At 42.5% G+C, this 17,737-nt stretch overlaps 2 protein-coding genes across 2 annotated transcripts; one reads left to right on the top strand and one right to left on the bottom strand.

The window, feature by feature from the left end:
* The first annotated feature begins 2,967 nt into the window (after window positions 1-2,967).
* cnppd1 (cyclin Pas1/PHO80 domain containing 1) lies at window positions 2,968-9,070 on the top strand. The gene is made up of 8 exons (XM_012823437.3): window positions 2,968-3,199; window positions 3,913-4,015; window positions 4,327-4,408; window positions 4,610-4,730; window positions 5,194-5,322; window positions 6,017-6,078; window positions 6,772-6,889; window positions 7,007-9,070. The coding sequence occupies exons 1-8, from the start codon at window positions 3,137-3,139 to the stop codon at window positions 7,625-7,627; spliced, it is 1,299 nt and encodes a 432-aa protein (XP_012678891.1). The 5' UTR covers window positions 2,968-3,136; the 3' UTR covers window positions 7,628-9,070.
* Window positions 9,071-13,357: 4,287 nt separating this feature from the next.
* Window positions 13,358-17,622, bottom strand: mylz3 (myosin, light polypeptide 3, skeletal muscle). The gene is made up of 6 exons (XM_031558827.1): window positions 17,522-17,622; window positions 16,994-17,084; window positions 14,867-15,010; window positions 14,342-14,512; window positions 14,140-14,217; window positions 13,358-13,874 (listed from the first exon to the last, which is right to left on the bottom strand). Exons 1-6 carry the CDS (start codon window positions 17,591-17,593, stop codon window positions 13,846-13,848), a joined length of 585 nt encoding a protein of 194 aa, XP_031414687.1. The 5' UTR covers window positions 17,594-17,622; the 3' UTR covers window positions 13,358-13,845.
* Between the last annotated feature and the right edge of the window lie 115 nt (window positions 17,623-17,737).

The raw sequence follows: 17,737 nt of genomic DNA on the forward strand, positions 1-17,737 counted from the left end.
GCGAAGAGGCATTTTTTCTCCTGGTTCGGTTGAAACACGCCCCATAATCACAGCCCAATGGAGCGATATCAGACTCATATTCTGACTAGAATTATGAGTATGACATCGTCAGGCTAGCATGATGCGTGATGAATGCAGAAATCGTGTGCTTCGATTGTGGACTGTCCACTACTACCTTGGGAAAAGGAGGAATCGTGCCATCTTTCAGGTGCTTGTTAATCTTCGAATTCGCCAGCATCGTGGACACTACCGGGCCATTTCTACATCAATGAAGCTGTTTTTATAGTTATAGTCAGTATTTGTTCTTGCTAGCTAGTATTAGTATTTGTGTGTGCCATCGACAGCTCCTATGCACTGATGTTTACCATAGTTTTGGTAAGTGCTGCTACTGCAGGCTCAGTGAGTGGCAGGGTGATGTAGCCTACTCAGAACCCAGGTGATTGGTGTTAGCTGTAAATACCTACCTGACCGTTTTTAAGACCGTTTCACGGGCCAAGCCAAATGAGTTAGCGGATTTGCACAGCCTGCCTTCGTTGCTGAGGTAGTACAACGTACGTTTTTCAACACCTCCACTGGCTCTCTCATTCGAGTTGTCTGGCCTTCAATATGAGGGCGTAAGATTGCACTCAATCTGTAAAGGCTCCCTCTCGACAACCTGAAACTCTCCACTCCACGGGCAATATTATTCTATTTTGTAAAACATTTATCTTTTATTTTTCTTGCTTATATGTTTTATATCGTGTGCATCAACCACACCAAGTTCATTTCCTGAAAGAATTATGACTCTGATTCTGTACAAAAGTGTTGTCAAATAAAGAAACTGGTTATCATTTACTTATTTTATTGTCAACTCTGAGTTCGTCTTACATACGTGACCTATCTCTGTTCTTTCGCGGCCTCTTCACCTGGCTTCCGAAGTTCGCGTTTCCTTTAACTCTACTACATTGTAAATAACCCCAAAGAAGGATTATTATTTAGGTTATTGTGCCTAATTTGATATGTGCCTAAATTATCATTCATTATTTAAGGAATTTATAGAGGCTTTATGCCACCTTCTTTCTTATAGATACATAGGACTTTTTTTGATAAGGATAAAGGTATCGCAAAATTGTTTGTCACTGTGTGAGTGTGAACTTGTCTGTATGCTATGGGTCTCGTTAAAGACGGATGCATATGCATACGATTGAGTAATTGTATAGTTTAATGGACCCGTATGAGACTAGCTCTTACAGTGGTGTTTTACCTGTTTATTGAATATACTGTTAGAAAAGGAAGAAAATAAAAAGAGTAATTTCACCAGCAGTAAACGTTTCATTGCCACTACATATACGGGGATCCATTACAACATTCACTAACTATACTAAGTAAATTGTAGAGACAGAGCAGCATATTCATTTGACCTCCCATGTGTATTTTAAAGTTATAGCCCCTGGAGCGCAAAGCTACCCCCAGTGTCATGGCAACCGAACGTCATCGTATCTGAAAAGCTCCGTGGACCCCGTCCCCACTACTACTGGAACGCAGCGTTTTCAGATGTCTCCGGCCAGGGGAGCGTATTCGAAAAGCTCCGTTTTCAGTCTCCGAATACGCCGTATTAGTGTGGACGGTAAATGCAAACGCAGACATATTTATGCGTTTCTACATTTACCCGGGCTAGTGTGGACGCACCCTAAGAAATGCTTTTCCTGCTGTTGCTGTTTGGACAACGACTTATTATTTGTAGGGTCATACGCACTAAAGCGCGGATGGTTGTCTGTGTTCTGACAAGTAAAACAAGAAGGATGACATGAGACTTGAGACTGATTTAGAGTGTTAGATATAGTGAACATCTTGGACATAGTTATATTAGCAAAGAACACATTTCCTCCAGTTACCATACATACGGTATGTATGCATCAAAACAATGTGATCTTCATTTATTGCTGGTACATTGCATTGATGTTGCATTAGCTTGAGTCATGATTTTTTTTCAGTTTTTCATACACTGCAAAATGTACTCTATGCAAACATGCAGCAAAAGTGGGAATTGAGAAGTCACCCCTAAACAAGAGAGCCATGCCTTATTTGTAATGACTGAATAACCTCAGGAATAGTTATACGCTTGGATCATGTATTGGTGCAACAGTGTCTCTCAAGGTTTTAATAACTATTGTGTGTCCCTCCATACTACGTGAAATAAATGTATCTTTGCATCAATCTGATCACCTATGTGGGGGTTTTATGAACTACCTTGGAAGAAATCTTTATCACATGCAATGATCAGCTTTTGTGCACTCAGAGATTTTTTACTGCTGATTCATTCTGGGTAAAATCTGTATAGGAGACCCCCCCCCGCCCAAGCAACAACAGCAACTACCACTAATAATACAATGCACACAATACACAAGGGTGACACTATGGATAGTACTGGAAAACAGACCAAAAACACCCACTAAGTCGGAATGCATTTGTATGATTTGTGTGTGTGTGTTTGTGATTTGTGATCTCAACCAACCTCTCTTGTCAGCTTGCTGCAAACCTTGGCATTTGCATGAAGAATAGAAAGAACATCTGACTTCTGCGACTTCCCACAACCGACCAGCATCTCAGGTTACTATGCACAGCTTAATCAAAGTCTTGCAAAGCTTCACTGACAACCAAACTTGGCTGAAGATTAACAGGTAGACATCCATATTCTATATTAATTAAAATGTGTGAAATAGTGCAAGAGTTGATGAATATAATGTACTGTATTTATTTATCTAGAGAAAAAAATCTAGAGTCTTCTCTATGTGACCATGGGCAATTCCATGTATATTTCAAAGGTCATTTGAAATGTCACGTGAAAAATGAATTTTTAAAAGTTATTGGTCCGAAAGGTTACACTTTGCACTGCAAATGAGACTAAATGAGAAATTCTGGCGAAATAAAGTGGTTTATCTTTACGCCATACGGTCAAACAGCAGAGTCCTATCACTTGCACACATGAAGATGTGCAGTCATGTAGGCTACAGTACGCGCTGTGTTGTTGTTGCGTAACGTGTTACGTTCCAAAGGAGGGAACCGTCAGAGGGCTCAGGAGCAGGAGAACGCCCTCGTGCCGCGCTGTGTGCTTTTTAGGATTTTTATGTTTACATGTTGATGTTATTCGGATAAAATGGATTTTGGTGAGCTATTTGATGAGCGAACATTTTCATTTTCGGACTTCCAGGAGTTTACGGTATGTGACTACCAATTCTGTCGCTTATGGCTGTCTAGCTAGCTAGTTCGTAGCAGTGGTTGCTTGTCACCTTAACGTTAACATTAGCTAATGAGCTTTACCAGCTAAGTGATCAACAAAGGCGATGCCTAGCTTATACTAACTGAGTAGTAAGAGACCTAACTTTAAAGAGTACCTAACATTGCATTAACCGAATGTGAAGACTGCAGCTGGGTGTTAAGTGTATTTCTAGCAACGTTTGAAGCCAGCTATATAATTTCCGGAAATAGCATTGGCTGGTCCTACGACAGGGCAAATCGCTAGCTAGCATGTTTCAGACTAGCTACTGGCATTAGAGTCTATAAGGACTTCAAGTTCTTGCTATGCTAGCTAGCTAGGTAGCTGTAACTTCAGTGTGTTAGCTACAATAGCTGAAGCAAGTTTAATATGGCCGTTTCAGCGTTGACAGGATTTGACCTAGGAATACAGCTTGGAAACAACTTTAATGGTCTAAAAACGGTTAATTTTATATGTGTTGATAACATCGCTGTATTCCGCCATATTTCCTTATAACGTTAGATGTTGATTTCCTCATATAACCGAGACTGTCTAACACGCTAATAAGTGGAGCTAGAAGTGGTTAACTAAATTACGTTATCAGATGTACCGTTTCCCTATTGTGTCTGGGATCACCAGATAGATGGATGTGTATCTAGCTAATTGTTTTGTTGCAGTTTCTACCCGGACACCAACAACTGGCAGACCGTGTTCGTAAGCGTTTATACTACGGCCTTGATCCGGATACTTCGTTGGATGCCCTGTCGTGCCCAGTAACAGGTGAGTTGCATTATACTGAGATGACAAATCATATTTAGAACACCCTGAAAAAAATGGTTTGCAGGAAACTTCTAGATTATGCTGCATGGTACTGTACTAAATGAATGTCATTCAAGTTGCCTGTTATCTAAATATATTTTGTAGATTCATTTGATATGGTTTACTTGTGTATAGTGACAAATAACTGAAGGTATGGTCTACAGCTTTATCAAATGGCTGTGTAGAGTCAATAAAGAAGAGCTTGTTGTTTTATCATGGTAGACCTCTGGTGAAGTCGGTCACTTTATTAATCACATTTCTCTATTCGCTAGACATTGCTGTGGAGCTGCTCCAAAAATCAGCACCAAGTCCAATCCGCAAACTCCAGAAGAAATATGCTGCCCATGTGGCCAGGTGAGTTTCTCTAGCCTAAGGGCCCAGGTATACTCTAAAACTTGAGTCAGGTCATGACTATGTTAGACAGGATTCATGGAAATGTGTTCAATTAAAGTTAGTTGAGCTCTGAAAGCAGACCAGTCTCATGTTGCCATCCTAACTGTTTGTTGCAGCTCTTGTCTTAAAAACTGAGCTATGGTATTTTGTTGTCACTCTCAGGGAAGCCTGCATCTCACCCTGTGCAATGATGCTGGCCCTGGTGTACATTGAGAGACTACGACACAGAAACCCTGAATACCTGCAACAGATATCCTCCTCAGACCTCTTTCTGATATCCATGGTACGTGTGTGTGTGTGTGTGTGTGTGTGTGTGTGTGTGTGTGTGTGTGTGTGTGTGTGTGTGTGTGTGTGTGTGTGTGTGTGTGTGTGTGTGTGTGTGTGTGTGTGTGTGTGTGTGTGTGTGTGTGTGTGTGTGTGTGTGTGTGTGCGTGCGCGCGCGCGTGTGTCTGCGTTGCCCATGACTACTTCTTCATGACAAAGCAATCTCTGTGTGTGAGAATTGCTGGCAGAAAATAGGCTGTTTGTGTTAGTTTCCCATACATTAGCAGTTTTGTTTCTTATCTGGCAGTTAACAGCTGATGCCATAATTGTGACGTAATAAACCAGATAAAAATGATCAAACTGTCAAATGGCTCATTCTCATTTGGCCCTTTTCTCTGTAGTAATCAGGAAAGAAAAATGTTTCTTGATTGGTGCGAATGGTCAGTGATGAAAACTGTAATGTTAATTTTGCTCATATCCAGATGGTGGCCAGTAAGTACCTGTACGATGAAGGTGAAGAGGAGGAGGTTTTTAATGACGAATGGGGAGCCGCTGGAAAGCTGGACGTGCAGACTGTCAACACCCTGGAGATGAACTTCCTCAACGCCATTGTAAGCGTGGGATCACACTTCACATGACACAGCATGTCCAAGTTACATAGTTCAGTACATGTTGACATTATGTTATTGTTTTTTTAAATCCCAGAGAAAAGATTTTAGTAAAAAAAACAAGTGTCTTTGAGCAGCATATGCCTGAGGGCAAAACAAGTGTGTCTAATGACTTTTTGGATCAGGGAAAAAGACAAACGTAAAGGTCAGGTATTTAGCAGACACTTTTATCCAAAGCAAATTAGAAACGCCTAGTGACAGTTAGGGGACGAACCTGCAGTGTCTGCTGACAGGGTGGCGGCGCTGCTAACCACTGCTAACCACGATGCCCCCAAAAAATAAATGCATCGTAGATGTCACATCACGTCATACTTATGAGTGTTTCGAACCGTGTACCTCGGGAGGAAATGACGCTGAAAATTGTGGGCTGTATGTGGTCTGCGGGCACCTGAAAATAAACACGAATTCTTCTCCTCAGTGCTTTTCACTAGACACAAATGTATTATTGCCAGTGTAAAAGCCTTTTCATACTAACTGGTGATGTTAAACCTTGCAGCCCATAATGGAACATAATGGAAGTAGTAAATGTTGTGCGTAGCGTGCTTGATGTTAACCATTAGGTCTGTTATGAAGGTGTGCCATAGCTGTAAAAATGCACACATAACAGAATGTAAGGGTTGTGCCTGCTGTATTTCAGGAGTGGAGCCTGTACACTGAACCCAGTGAGTTCTTTGACATCCTGAATCAACTAGAAGCAAGGTTAGTGGCTCGCAGTACACACACACACAAACATACACACAAGCATACATACACACATACTCAAACATACATACACACAGTACAGATATTTCTGCCTCTTTAGCTCCTTAGTCTGGAGTTCCAACATACTATGTGGCTTGTTTCAAAACCTGTGCAATAGGGGACTGGGTTTGTTTTCCTAAGGTCAATGGTCCACACCCATGAGCCGTCATGTCTAAACAGACAAAGAAAACACACAATGCACACAGACACACTTTTTCCTAGTGTACTGGTACACTCACAAGGCACACCACACACAGGCCCATGAAAGAAAAGCACTGCGTTCTGTGACCTCTATTCATTTGTTCACCTGTGTTCACCTGTGTGTGTGTTGTGTCCTAGTTTATTCTTTATCACACTGTTGCCGGAGCCTCCACTCCATGTTTCAGCATTTTTACATTGACCCATTTAAGGCTCTTTCAACCTTTTGGACTTCCTTTAAGCCATATATCCAAAACATCCTACTTTCCTTGTGTGGATCTTTTGAGCTTTCACAAGGATACAGTCTTCAGATTGAAAATCAGTCGATTATTTGCAAAAGGCACCTAATTTTCCACAAATACGTAAGACCTAGTCATATTGTATAATTATTAATCTAAGGAAGTAAGTAGGGGACATTTTTGTAATTTTTGTTGATTTCTCTGTCAACCTCAGTATTGCGGAGCGGCAAGGCTTAAAGCGTGGCTGGTTCACCTACACAGACCTGTGCGTGCTGTTGGAGCAGTCGTCATGGCGACAGGCTCTGATTGCCATGTACCAGCACTTTACCAAGGTGAGCATCTCTGCCCCCCCCCCCCACGCCCACGCCCACATACACACTCTGCTTTCAGAGACACCAGGCGCGTGTCCCTGTAGATATAACATTCTTTCTCTCTTGTCTTGCTCACAGGTTGCCTGCATGGTGGGTCTCCTGTACCTGACCAGCATGGCCAGTCTGATCGCCCTCTCTGCAGTGCTCCACCAGCTCAGCACCAGCTCCGCCCGCACCGCCCGCACCGCCCACCTCCCCGACACTCCCCTCGTCCCTGCGTCGTCCACAGGCCACTCCAACTGCTGTGTCCCGGACAACGAGAGTCAGGACCACCTCGACCCTTCCACCTTTGCCTCGCCTTTCACCATCGTCTCCCACACGACCGCCCCGACCGACGCTATTTCCCCGAACTTGGCGCTCTGTTTCTGGGACTCGCTCCTCTCCTCTCTGGCCTTCTCCGATCCAACTGTACCTCCCTTGCCAGACCCCCAGGTCGAGTTCCCCTCATCTCTGCTCAAGGTGGGCTGCACCGACCTGCACAGCCCGCTTCCGTGTCAAAACGCCTCCCTCGCCCACTGCAGCCACTGGCTCCCCTCTGCACTCCGGGGTCCCTGGCTTCCCCCTTCAGCCCTGCTCAGCGGCTCTCCTCTGGTCCCGGACCCCCACCAAAGCAGATTGGTTCCCCTGTCGGGGCACAGGTGCTGCCTGCAAACTTCACTGCCCTTTGGGAAGGTCCCGACTCTGCTTGTCCCTGGCTAGGCAGGGGCGTGAGCAGCTTCTTCACATTACTGAGGAGAGGCTTTACACATAATAAAAACCAGCGCAACCGCATTTCTCCCCTCCCTGCTCCTTATCTTCTAAACCATAACACCTCCTTTTCAATCTACGGCACTTAGGTGAAAGACAACCCACCTTTTATAAAACGTTAATGGCCCACAAGACGTTGTGGCCCACAATTTTCAGTGAATTCTTTTCAACATTTTTGCCTGCAAGGCAACAGGCCCAGTCACGTGTCAGAACCCCTGTCAAAATTATGTCAAGTGTCCTAATTGATTATGTTGAATCAAGTTCACCCAGAAGCTTTGCAGCTCAGAGATACTGCAGGAGGTAGAGAGCTCTAAGGCTCTGTCGACCAGTGTCTGTTCCGGTGTCGTAAGGAGCAATGGTGGCTTTGCTGAGGTTGTTTGTGTCTTGTGTCGTGTGTGTGTGCGCTTCGCATTGTTTGGTATGCTTCTTGAGGCTTGGTTTGTTGTTTGAGCTGAAGGGACATGAGGTGTTTGAGTGCTTGGCCATTACTTTAGAGTGTCTTTGTTCATTAATCCAGTTTCACGGAGAAAGGCTTTGGCTTTGTGTGTGTGAGTGACTAGTAATTAAAAAAAAAAAAAAGTTTATTTTTTTTCAGCATTGGTTTGGTCATGGTGATGAATGAGATCAGGTAGTGCTAAGAGAGTTTTCATTAAATTGGGCATAAGTTTATCTAAGGTGTTCGCCAAGGTCTGCCTTAACCCAGTTAAGCTAGTGGCATATTCAGTTATATTAAGCTAGCATTGGAGTTGAATCTTTTGCAGAAGGGATGGTGTGTGAATGAGTTTGCAGTGAAAGGCTATTTTGAAAGTCTTTGTTCAAAAGGATAAAAACAAAAAATAGAAGATCTCAAAAGAGACAGTCTGCTCAAACGAGTCACCATTTTGTTTTCCAGTCACCCTCCATATATACTTGCAAGCACTTGTATGTGTGGTTGCTTAGAAACGTGAAAGACAACTTTGCTCAGTCTCATAGAAAGTGAAGTCAAAGGAGAAGTACTGCTGCGTCAGAGTCGGAGTGGAGTGCGTTTAAAAAATAATAGAATTACATGGAAGTAGCATGCAGAGCAGAGTTCAGAATGTGCTGATGTGCTACTGTGTGGTTGAGTCTGGTCAGCACTTCATTCTGTAGCTAAGCTTTCCCGAAAAATCTTCTTGGAAGGTCATTTTATGAATGTGGATGGTTCACAAGTTCAAACTTAAGTCCACTGTGTCGGCCTTTCATGTGTGAGTAATCTTCTTTCTCAACTGTGTCCGAGGCAAACAGGAGGACTTGCAAACTTGCATTTTTCACATAAAATGGATGTATAGACATGACAAAAAAAAACATTATTGAGATTGGTCAGGAGGGGAGAATAACTTGTTTACAAAAAAGTTTTTTTTTTTTCTAATGATTTTTCACAGATCCACAACCAATGGGATAATGCATAATTTTAATGTAATTTGAATACATTTTTTTTTTACATTAAGCATTTTGCCAACCGACAACCACTGCACTGAACTGAGAAACAAAAATGGCCATGTTCCTGTTGTCTGTTAGCATCCTAAGTACCTCGGTATGGCCTGTCTGGTCTTTTTTCCTGCATTTACATCTTTGAATTTTAACTTCCTTCTAACTACTAAAATTTGTGAAGATGGCTTTTTTTTTCATGTTAATGGGTTGTTTGGGTGTTATCAGTCAAACCGTACCTCAGTAGACCTCTCCGAAATGTGATATAACCTGATCTGATATCTGGTAACAATTTTGAAAACTTGCAATAGATCCTCTGAGTACAAGTTACATTTGAGTACAAGTTGTTTTAACATGTGCATTTATACAGACCAGTTGTTCATGATTGGCAACCATGTACTTGCTAATGCTACTTTCCTTGAACACCTTGCAAGGCTGTACTTTTTTAAGAGAAGGCTTTTGTTTTCTTCTTTCCCGCGTGGAGTCGCGTGAAACGGGGCGTGGCCATGAGTCAGTCCTGATATGTGGCCCGACTAGTTTCACCGTCTCCAGTGCTGTTGTCTCAGCAGACACTGCCGCATAGGGATGTGGCCCAGGCCAGCAGATCCCGCTCCCTCATACTGAGATTGGAGACCCAACACACACACACACACACACACACACACACACACACACACTCACCCACACACAGATGTAGTCCCGTCCCGCCCCCCCCCCCCCCCCCCCCCCTCACACACACACACCCATATCTTGGGTTTAATGTTTCCCTCTGCAAACCTGAAGTTCTGTTCAAAGAAGCATCTTGGTTGCCATGTGCCATTCCATAGTTTGTGGCAAAGCTGGCAAGTAAAACCAGCCTTCGGTCTAGGGTGCACAGTGTCCTGTAGATAACATGTAAAAAGTGTTCAACCTTGTGTAATAAAGCAGCAATTTCAAAGTTCACAGCCTTTCCTTGTCATTTCTAAGACCGTAGCAATTATTCACTTTGGTGTTAGCTGTACACCTCTACAAAGACAACTAAGTGCACAAGAAACCATTAACAATCATTTAGAGCCTTCTGTAGAACTGAATAATAAGATAAGGGCTCCAAGTTAGAAATCAGTTAAAAAAAAACGTAAGTCTTGGTTGCTCTTTTGTGTTGGAGTGAGCTAGACATATTTCTTGGCAATCAAGTTTAATCACGTTTACTTGAAATAGGCATCCAGTTTATATGTTTCACTGAGAGTGAAGTGGAACCAGAGGAATAAATATATTTGTCTACATAATAATGCAAAGTCATAAACATCTATCATAATTTGCAGAAGTCTTTGGAACCACAAGAGGGTGCTATTGCCCTATGTTTTGACAAGTGCTATTTGCTCACTGAAACCAAATGATTAAGCCTACTTCTATAAAACATTATTTTGGTACTTTCATTCAGAACTGAGGTAGTGTGCACTCAAGAGTATAATTGTTGTTTAACCACGAAAAGGCAGTCCCATCTCAATGCTTATTATAACACACATCTGCAACAATCAGTGCAAACTCCAGAAGCTTTCATAATGCATGTCAATGGTAATTTACCACAAAACAGCTTGGTGTGTGTTTAGGTGTTTTAATGTGTTAAAATACTTTTTTTAATCAGAAATAGGCTTATGAGATCATGTCCTTAATATGCAACAGATCAAGATTCTCCTTCAGGGGTTGACAAACACTTCAGTTTCACCAATCCATGCTCCTCCCTATTGAGTAACTGTCATGGGACATGGAACACAATGTTCTTGTAGTTAAACTGGTGGAACACAGTGCTGTCAAATGTAGTCGTGTTATTGACTTTGATTTTAAAGTAACACTATGCAACAATTTTACACTTTTTGAGGTATGGTTTTATAGGCAACTAGCTTTGGGACCATCCTCAAATTAATTTTGATAGCATATGGTCATGTGAAGGACAGATACACACCTGTTTCTTCCCCACTAGCAATCCAGGATATGCCCTATGTAGTTCTACAGTGCCCTCCACAATTATTGGCACCCCTAGTGAAAATGAGCAAAACAGGCTATAAAAAAATATGTCTTTGCTGTAAAAAAAAAACAAAACTGTTGAGATTAAATAAATATTTTTCCCCAAACATGTGTGCCACAATTATTGGCACCCCTAGAAAAATCTTGTTATTAAAATCTAACTGAAGTATATTTCCAATCATGTTTTACATTTTTAAGTTCACCTGTTTGAACTCTTAAGAGGTGTTCCACTGGCGTACAAATATGAGGTGACACAGGCCAAATTCCATTAGTCATTCATCACTATGGGAAAGACCCAAGAACACAGTGACGATGTGCGACGAAAAGTTGTTGAGCTGCACAAATCAAGAAATGGACACAAGAAAATCTCTAAACAGTTGAAAATACTTATTTCCACTATCATGGAAATAATTAAGAAGTTTAAAGCGACAGGAGATGTTAAGAATCATCCTGGAAGAGGACGTGTGTGTACATTGACCCCACGCACCGTGAGGAGGATGGTTCGACTGGCAAAAGAATCTCCAAGGATCACAGCTGGAAAATTGTAGAGGTTAGTTGAGTCTTGGGGTCAGAAAGTCTCCAAAACTCCCATCAGACGCCACCTACATCACCACAAGATGTTTTGGAGGGTTGCCAGAAAAAAGCCTCAAACAACAACAAACTAAAGTGCCTACAGTTTGCCAAATGTAAGTCAGACTTTCAATGGGACCGAGTTATATGGTCAGATGAGACAAAAATAAAGCTTTTTGGCAACAAGCATCAAAGGTGGGTTTGGCGTAGACAGAAAGATAGCAATACAGAAAAGCACCTCATACCCAATGTGAAGTATGGTGGTCTTCCAAAGGCCCTGGACATGTTGTTAGGATACATGGTATCATGGACTCCATCAAATACCAGCAGATATTAAATGAAAACCTAACAGCCCCCTCCAGTAAGCTTAAAATGGGCCGTGGTTGGACCTTCCAGCAGGACAATGATCCGAAGCACACCTCAAAATCAACACAAAAATGGTTCACCGACTGCAGAATAAAGGTTTTGCCATGGCCATCACAGTCCCCCGACCTAAACCCCATAGAAAATCTGTAGAAAGAGCTGAAGCCGAGTCTACAAACGTTGACCTCAGAATCTGAAGGATCTGGAGCGATACTGCATGTAGGAATGGTCTCAGATCCCGTGCCATGTGTTCACCAACCTCATCCATGCATTATAGGAGAAGACTCAGAGCTGTTATCTTGGCAAAGGGAGGCTGCACAAAACATTAAATTAAGGGGTGCCAATAATTGTGGCACACATGTTTTGGGGGAAAATATTTATTTAATGTCAACAGTTTTTTTTTATTTCAATAATTTTACTTCAATGAAAAGGTAAAAGTTTTGTGAATATTTTGAGTGAAAGACCAAGAGGATAAACAGCAAAGACATATTTTTTCATAGCCTGTTTTGCTCATATTCACTAGGGGTGCCAATAATTGTGGAGGGCACTGTATGTACCGGGCTGAAACGCCCTGCAAAAATGGAAGAAAAGCTTTTTTCGCATGACATTGGCAGCTATACTTCCAAAAGACACCAGTTAGTGTGTTGCAAGCTTCCATCAGTGTCAGCTGGGCTGTTGGTGGTGTTTCCAAGGTTTTTGCATGCCTTTTAGGTAGTTAGCTTATTAGTTTTGGAACAGAACTCCGTATTGCTGCTTTAAGGCAACATGCGGTAGCATTTATCCCTGAAATACAGATCTCTAATATCTGATCAATTATTTAGACTACTATAAGGGATTGGATATTGGATAAAGCTGTTATGTACCTGTACTGTACTTGCATCTGTATTTACCCATGGCATACAATCATTATTTTAAGTATTTTATGATCTGTACTTACACCAAATGAAATGGATAACTGTGTGATTGGCACAGGCATTGACATTTCCATCTGTATACAAGTTAAGAGATGAAGGATAAACGTGTTTTAATGAGAACTTTGCAGAATGGTAATGTCATTTGTAGTGTAGTATGTAAATTCTAAACCTTCAGATCAGATTAATACCACATATAACTGCTTTGCACGGAAAGTGAAGGAGAACATATTGTCAAATCTCTCTTCATAGGAAGTATATATATACACTTTGATGCTACATTTAGGAATGAAATCTATATTTATATACATATATCAATGTAACAGTAGCAGAGCAATAATAGAAGCAAGTTAGTGGTAAAGGTCAAGAACCAAACAACTTGGGTGTGTACTTTTGGAAAAGGTTTTATTCTGAGTGAAAATAAAAGACGACTTTCTGTGGGGAAGGGAGAGGGGGGAGAGTTTCGGCGATCGGTCCACAGGTGTGCCAGGTGCCTTCAACACGTCTGGCTGGTGGTGAAGTGACCAGGGCAAGTCAGAGCAAGGCAGGGGATACCCCCACTTCATGAGTGGCCCACCCTTCCTCCCCCGTTTCCTGCCAGACCAGGGACCACCACCCTAGGGGTAGGGGGGGGCAGCAGAGGAAAAAAAAAGAGAGACGGTAACGTCCAGAAAGAGGATGAGCGGAGAAAAGGAGATATGGATGGAAAGGACAAAAAAAAAAAAAAAAAAGTACAAATGTGTTTTTTCTTCAATGGTGACATCCCATAGTCCTTTTTTTTATTCCCTTTGGTTGGTCTTAGAAACAGAGTTGGATGTCCTGACACCCTGAGGGGTTTACAGATCGACTTCTTCACCACTCCCACTTGGGGGCCTCTTACACGGACATGACGTGCTTGACGAAAGCTGTGGGTGGGAGGAGGAGGAGAAGGAGGGGGGGGGGGGTGGGTAAAGAAGGAGGGGGGTGGGGGGTGGGGGAGGAAACATTTAGAGCGTCTCACCATATACCGTTTAAGGACATCTCTGTAAATAAACAAGTCAGCCGCTGGAATGGCTTACGACAGCAGTAAGCTAACCATGCGTCCGGACATTAAAATATACTGAGGTAAGGGGCATGTAAAATGTCTGAAAGATAAGAAGTCCGCTAATAAAAATATGGTACTAGACTTACCCTCGTAGTTGATTGCGCCATTGTCGTCTTCCTGACCTTGCATGAGGGCATCAATCTCGGCCTCCTTCATCTTCTCACCTGTGGATATCAGAAGGAAAACAGGCTGTGATCCCTGGGAATGCCGGTACATGTAGTCCTAAGTCTATACTTGGTAGTTTAAAAATAGATTACATCGCCCATGGTTCTCTGGTGTGTCACTCACCCATTGTGCCCAACACGATACGCAGCTCAGCGCCCAAGACTGTGCCGTTACCCTCCTTGTCAAAGACGCGGAGACCCTCAACGTAGTCATCATAGGTACCCTTCACGACGGAGTCCTGAACTTTGAGCAGGGGCAGGAAAGCGTCGAAGGCCATCCTCTTGTTCTCCATATCTGCTCAGAAAAACACACAGACAGAACAGCGTTTTTAATGTCTGGCATACACAGACACACAACACAGGCCTCGCAAGCTTTTCTTTTTCAATCCCCTTTTCAATGAATACTACACTGTTGAAAGCCCATAGATTGCTGTATAATAAAAACGAAGCTGGGACTAAATGCACTAAATGATACAAAAATGAAGCGTAAGTGTGTCTATATATAGTAAAACAATTACTACTCTGTACAATAAGAAACATGCATATACCCAGTATTTACTGCAACATATGACAGGGTCATTTGCCTTGGCGTTCACAATGTGTGCATACAATATATTCAACGGTCAAACATTCTTCAGAACATGCTTACCCTCGGGGGATGGGCTGCCCAGAAGTTTCTTCACTTCTCCGTTGGTGGGGTTCTGGCCCAGGGCACGCATGATGTCGGCCACCTGGTTGAATCCAACCTGGGAATCGCCAACTCTGTCGAACAGACCGAAGGCTTCCTTGAAGTCTGGAGAATGGGAGAGAGAGGTGATGTTGGTGATTAGATAGAAAACACCTGGGTCGTTTTACTCCTGCTACACACTACTCCTACTATCTTCTACTCTTAGTACACAGTACTATTACTACTACTTAGGATTCGAAGTACACATTGCTTAGTAACATTACTGCGACAGAAATTATCTCATAACATTACATAACAAACACTTAAAAAAATGTTCTTTGCATTTCCAGATACGTGGTAATTTAGACTTCATGGTGCCCACTCTTGTCATACTTGATGCCACACATTGGTCACATGTTTGGGTCGCATTCTTTCTTGCCACCTGTTCTACAGGGAGATCAAAGGCATTTCTCCATTACTCTCCCTCTCTCTGTCCTCCACTAATTGAACTGGACAGCTGGGTATACAATACCCAGCGGAAGGTAGTACATAGTACACGACAGTAGGTGGGAAAAACAAGAGATTGCAATTTGTATGGGATCCACAGGGGTTGTGGGATTGACAGGGTTCTGCTGACAGATTAATGTCCATGCATGATTTTGTGCAGCCACAGCTGCTGCTAGCCAGATCATGTTAAGGTGGCATTTAACGGAGTGCTCTGGCAATCGATACGCCCTAAGAAACCAACCCTGGCCGTAAAAGGCCAGCAGAGGTCTCACCGCAACCCAAGTTGCGCACAAGAATGCTGACAGCAGCGTAATCAACACCCATCAGCATGGGCTCTAGCTGAGGAAGCTACAACTCATAGCCACACACCAATTTTATTGACAGCTGTACCCAAATTTAAAGCCAAAGGACTAATTAATCCATGGATGAGATTTTACTAACATCAACTTTCAGGAGAAGTTGTTTTACAAAAACTTTCTTGAAACTAGAGAACATGTAGATATTACCAAAAGCTCACTCCCAAATTATATTTGCCCCACACTACCTTAAATTGACTTAAATATATTTGAGAGATGTATGTGTGTTAAGCATCAAGCATCATGTTGGCTTTCTGAAAGATCAAACATGGATGCCTTCATAAAGGACATCTTAGCAAGAGCTGTGACGCTCAGTGAATGACAAAAGCTTGAAGGGGCAGGAGAGGGGGGGGGGGGGGGGGGGGTCGGTACAGTGCAAATGCCTTTTGAAAACTGACCCTACACCATCTTTGTGTCTTCAGCTTTTAGCTGGAGATTAGCACAAAGTCCAAGGACCAATGTGCAACCGAAGCCTGTGTGACCACCACTGCGAATAGAGTCGATAAGAATGGCCTCAACAGCTGAGAAACATTTTCCGACACCTTGTGTTGCTACCATATTTTCAAACGAGAAGGTGTTCATGGACATTTTGAACTTTAAGACACAGGGCACCATAATAAAAAAAATCTCTTCCTCCTTCTGAGAAGAAATGTGTCAGAACAAGATTTTGTTTTGAATTTCCTCTACCAAAAAACAAAACGTATCCAGTTGCTCTGGGTATAAAGGAACCGGTGCAATCAGAACCAAAACTCTTCTTTCTGAGATTTTGTTCACGCTCAACAATAATTCTGGGTATAAAAATGTGTTTAAGATTGAATTTCTTCCTTTTCCTGAAAGCTATGTCATATGACAATCATCACATCTACGACAAGGAAACGAGAGACAGAGGTCAACTGTGGTTGTGACATCCATCAACAGATGTGACAACCCATCCTTCATCCTGTATATATATATATACATATATATATATATATACTTCAACGCTTAGGTAGCCCTCAAACATGCCCTGAGCACTTAAACAAGAAAGCCTACAACATTTTTCCCAGAGAGGGCACACAATGAAGTTGTTAATTGATATATTCAGCCTGCCTAGTTTTCCCAAACAGTAAAACTAACTGATGTACACCAAGTACACCAAACTGTACTACGAGTACACTATGCTGTGCCCTTAAAAGATGCACGTTTGACACAAGGTTTTACACAAGGTTTTACACAGTTTAAGTGTTGTTAAAAGCAAGAGACTTACCCTCAAGCTGGTCCGCTGTGAAGTCTGCGGCAGCGGGAGCGGCGGGTGCCTCAGCGGCGGGTGCCTCAGCAGGTGCAGGTGCAGGTTCAGCCTACACAAACACAACATTAGTTTTGTCAGGATCATCATCAATACCACAACACACCCACCCACACACACACACAGACGTAGACATAGACCGACACATCTCTCTCCTTCGAACAATGTATGTCCATCTAGAAGTTACTCATGGTAGTGTAGGAACAGGAATGTCTTCATTTTTTTGTTTTTACTCTGCATAATCTTTTTCTGAGATAGAGAGAAGTGTTTTCTATTCTTTTTGATTGTATTATTATATTGTATTTTATGAAATCATTGCTGCATATGTCCAGCATCTGTTACTCAGAGTCAAGTGCAGAGTTGGATAACAAGTCTTGACAGGTTCGGTTAAAAACATATCCTATATTCGCAAGATGTGTTGGCAGCCAAAGATCCAGAGAGAGAGAGAAACATCATCGCCAGAATAATGCAAATATCCATAGTACACACCATTGTAGACGGAGGAACGGTAAGGTAGAAGTCAACAGAAGTCGGAGTCCCAGGAGAGTGGTCCTGAAGCATGAGCGTAGGCCCTTCTTATTTAAGTTCAGACCGTGATGTCACATGTCGGATCGAGTGTCCCTTTGGATGTTCTTTAACTTTCTTAGGGCAAACGAGGAAGGGGAACGGCGGCCTTGGCTTGGGGAGCGGGCACGGCTCTAGAAG

Source organism: Clupea harengus, chromosome 21, assembly GCF_900700415.2.
Source record: "Clupea harengus chromosome 21, Ch_v2.0.2, whole genome shotgun sequence".
In the NCBI taxonomy this organism is placed as follows: Eukaryota; Metazoa; Chordata; class Actinopteri; order Clupeiformes; family Clupeidae; genus Clupea; species Clupea harengus.

Coding starts and splice junctions, on each gene's coding strand:
- cnppd1 (XM_012823437.3), top strand. CDS start 3,137: ATGGATTTTGGTGAGCTATTTGATGAGCGAACATTTTCATTTTCGGAC. Junction 4,409..4,609: donor TATGCTGCCCATGTGGCCAG/GTGAGTTTCTCT, acceptor TGTCACTCTCAG/GGAAGCCTGCATCTCACCCT. Junction 6,079..6,771: donor CTGAATCAACTAGAAGCAAG/GTTAGTGGCTCG, acceptor TGTCAACCTCAG/TATTGCGGAGCGGCAAGGCT.
- mylz3 (XM_031558827.1), bottom strand. CDS start 17,593: ATGCTTCAGGACCACTCTCCTGGGACTCCGACTTCTGTTGACTTCTAC. Junction 15,011..16,993: donor CACAGCGGACCAGCTTGAGG/GTAAGTCTCTTG, acceptor CCCATTCTCCAG/ACTTCAAGGAAGCCTTCGGT. Junction 14,513..14,866: donor GGGCAGCCCATCCCCCGAGG/GTAAGCATGTTC, acceptor TTTTCTGAGCAG/ATATGGAGAACAAGAGGATG.